Raw genomic sequence first — 3,494 nt, forward strand, 5'->3', positions numbered from 1 at the left:
AGCAAGGCAGAGCTGCAGGGAGCTGGGGGAAGGAGCTGTACACAGGCACCGGTGTGGTTCTGGGGGAGCAGATGGTTGTAGGCTGGCAGTGGCTGGGGCGGAAGGCCAGGAGCTTGCAGGAGCTGGTTGCAGTGGGTTTGGCAGCTGTGATGCCAACGCTGGAGACTGCTGTCAGCAAGCGCTGGGAGGGTGCGATTTCAGCAGAACTAGAATAGGACGAATTTGCTGTAGGAAGGCCAGCGTGACACCTGCAAGAAATGCATCAGCCCAGATCTGCAGAGCTCTGGCCAATGTGTCCGAGCAGATCTGCAGATCAACAGCAGTGGGTAGGAAGCAGCCCAGGGAGCAGAGTTTGCAGCAGAGCATGGCCTGCCCGGTTAAGGTGGGTCGGCATGACAGCCGTCTGTGTGCAAGACTGACAGCGAGAAGCAGACATCGCTATTTTCCTGACAGATGGGCAATCAAAAGTTGAGGGACTAATCACAATGAAATTAGAGCTACTGTTGGTGGGTAAGAACTTTAGCTGTGCTTTTATACTGTCCGTGAACATTTTTCTCTCTCTCCTTTAAGAGCAGAGGTGCCCATTTCCTCCCTGCCTTCCCCAGCTCTATCCAACCCCCCACAGCCGTGTTGCTGTAAGCTGTAGTGCAGGCTGGCGTGAAGCCTGTCCTACTGCCGCTAGCTGGAAAATGTTGCCAGGCTTTCTCCCTTTGGATATGATTTGTGCTCCAGCAGGCAGGAGTGAGAGGCAGGGCAGCAAAGTGGCCTTTTCCTGGGACCTTGCGTCCAAGAGGGGAGATGGGAGGTAGGAGAGGTGCCCTCCCACTCCTGCTCTTCTCCGATGGAACAGCCCAGAAGAGACCGTCAGGGAAATGAATGGGCAACAGCTCTTCTCTGCCAGCATTTTTCCACTCTGAAAGACTGGGGCATCAGTTCCAGGCTGTGAGACATTACCTACAAGGGCCAGGAGAACTCACGGAGTCAGAGACTAACAGCAAAGTGGGGGCTGGAAGGGACATCTGGAGGTCACCTGCTCCAACCCCCCTGCTTACACAGGGCAACCCAGAGCTGATGGCCCAGGACCATGGCCAGGTGGCTTCTGAATATCTCTAAGGATTGAGGCTCTACAACCTCCCTGGGCAGCCTGTGCCAGTGAACCCTCACAGGCAAAGGTGTTTCCAGATGTTCAGAGGGAACCTCCCGTGTTCCAGTGTGTGCCTGCTGCCTCAGGTCCCAGCACTGGGCACCAGTGAAGAGTCGGGCTCCATCCTCTTCGTAGTCTCTCTTCAGGTGTCTATACACATTGGTAAGATTCCCCCTGTGAGCCTTTTCTTCTCCAGGCTAAACAGTCCCAGCCCTCTCAGTCTTTCCTCGTAGGAGAGACACTCCAGGCTCTTCATCATCTTCGTGGCCCTTTGCTGGCCTCACTCCAGTCCACATCTCTCCTGTACTGGGGAGCCCAGAGCTGAACGCAGCGCTCCAGGCGTGGCCTCACCAGCACTGAATAAAGTGGCTGGATCACCTCCTTCGCCCTGCTGCAACACTTGGTTTAATGCAGCCCGGGAGTCCGTTCACTGCCTTTGCTGCAAGGGCACGCTGCCGGCTCATGTTCAACCTGGTGTCCATCAGGACCCCCAGGTCCTTGCTGCAGAGCTGCTTTCCTGCAGGGTGGTCCCCAGCGCGTCCTGGTGCATGGGGTTGTTCCTCCCCGGGGGCAGGGCTTGGCACTTCTCTTTGTTGAACATTGTGAGGTTCCTCTCAGGGCATTTCTCCAGCCTGTTGAGGTCACTCTGGAAGGCAGCACAAGCATCCTGCATCCTACCCACCCTCCTCCCAGTCTGGTGTCATCTGCACGCTTTTTGGGAGCGCAATCTGCCCCACCATCCAGACCATTAATGAAGACATTGACCAGGACTGGGGCCAGTACGGACCCCCGGGGTACGCTGCTAGTTACCACTGTTCAACTAGACTTCGTGTCACTCATCACCACCTTTGAGGCCCAAACATTCAGCCCGTTTCCAATCCACCTTGCTGTCTGCTCATCCAGCCCAGGAGCTCGTTGGCTTCTCTGTCATCAGTGCTCTCTAGGACACTCCTGGATTGCTTGTGCCCTGCTGTGTTGTCCTTCCAGCAGTTCTTGGGGTGGCTGAAGTCCTCCGTGAGGACCAGGGCCTGCAAACATGAGGCTGCTCCTACCTGTCTGTAAAGTGCCTCATCTGCTTATTCTTCCTGGTCAGGGGGCCTGCAGCAGACACCCCCCGACAACATCACCCATCTGCTCTTTAATCCTCACCCACGAGCTCTCAGTTGGCTCCTCACCCATCCCCGCGCAGAGCTCCATGCCCTCCTGCTGCTCCCTCACACAGAGGCTGGCTCCTCTTCTCATCTTCTCTGTGCCCTGACTCCTCTGTACGTCCCACTGTGTAATTACCGGGGTTCTCTTTTATGGCATAGGATTAAGCAGCCAAATATCTTCATCTGGTGCAAGAATGTTTGTGAAATGAGAAGTGCTTTGGGCAGTTCGTTTCTGTGGTGGGGATGGTGGTCAAGTGCGTCGGGAGGAAGAGGAGGAGAAGCAGGGAGCAGTCCAGCAGCAGCAAGCTGTCGGGGGGCTGCCTGGCCAGGCGCTCCGCAGTCAGGTAAGTCATCAGGCAGGGACTTTTCTTGCTGAAAAGTGTGCTGCCAATTCTCTGGAATATATAGGGTCAGCTGCAGCGGCTGAGACACGGGATATGCTGTGCAGAGCCTGTGAATACTGAAGGTGAATGACAGTGCTGACATGATCTCTCCTGCTAGATGGGCTGGGCTTGCTCGGTGGAGTTTCACAAGCTGGCCTAGACAGCCTTAGACGCTGTCAGGGTAGGCCCAGAAGCTTGTGTAGCTCATCCATCAATCCTGGTGCGTCTAATCAGAGATCGCCTCTCCCTGCACAGCTGGCCTGCCTGCGTCCCGCCTCAGGGCTGTGGTGCTGCTGTCAGAGACGGACCCGCAGGAAACCTTCCTGCATCTTGCTGCAGGGAGCCCAACGGCCGGCCCGCTCGCAGCCGCACCTGCCTCGGGGCGGATGCTCAGCGCACCTGGAGCCTTCTGTCCTGTCTGCTTTGCTTCCTAGGTGCAAGTGTGGGACACGGCTGGCCAGGAGAGGTTCCGGAAGAGCATGGTAGAGCATTACTACCGCAACGTGCATGCCGTCGTCTTCGTTTACGACGTGACGAAGATGACCTCCTTCACCAACCTCAAGATGTGGATCGAGGAGTGCAACGGGCACGCGGTGCCCCCCCTCGTCCCCAGGGTGCTGGTGGGGAACAAGTGTGACTTGAAAGACCTGATCCAGGTGCCATCCAGCATGCCTGAAGTTCGCCGACGCTCACAACATGCTTTTGTTCGAGACCTCGGCCAAGGACCCTCAGGAGAGCCAGAACGTGGACGCCATCTTCATGAGCCTGGCCTGCCGGCTGAAGGCCCAGCGCTCGCTGCTCTGCCGGGACCTGGAG

General features: G+C 57.0%; 1 protein-coding gene across 1 annotated transcript; it reads left to right on the top strand.

The window, feature by feature from the left end:
* Positions 1–3,112: 3,112 nt before the first annotated feature.
* Positions 3,113–3,491, top strand: RAB33A (RAB33A, member RAS oncogene family; the record flags this gene model as incomplete). The annotated part of the gene is given in 2 exon segments (XM_010085604.1): positions 3,113–3,348; positions 3,350–3,491. Coding segments are annotated over 2 exon segments (378 nt in total), but the record flags the coding sequence as incomplete, so codon positions are not given.
* Positions 3,492–3,494: the final 3 nt, after the last annotated feature.

The sequence above is a fragment of the Pterocles gutturalis genome, unplaced genomic scaffold, assembly GCF_000699245.1.
Source record: "Pterocles gutturalis isolate BGI_N339 unplaced genomic scaffold, ASM69924v1 scaffold14885, whole genome shotgun sequence".
NCBI lineage: Eukaryota > Metazoa > Chordata > Aves > Pterocliformes > Pteroclidae > Pterocles > Pterocles gutturalis.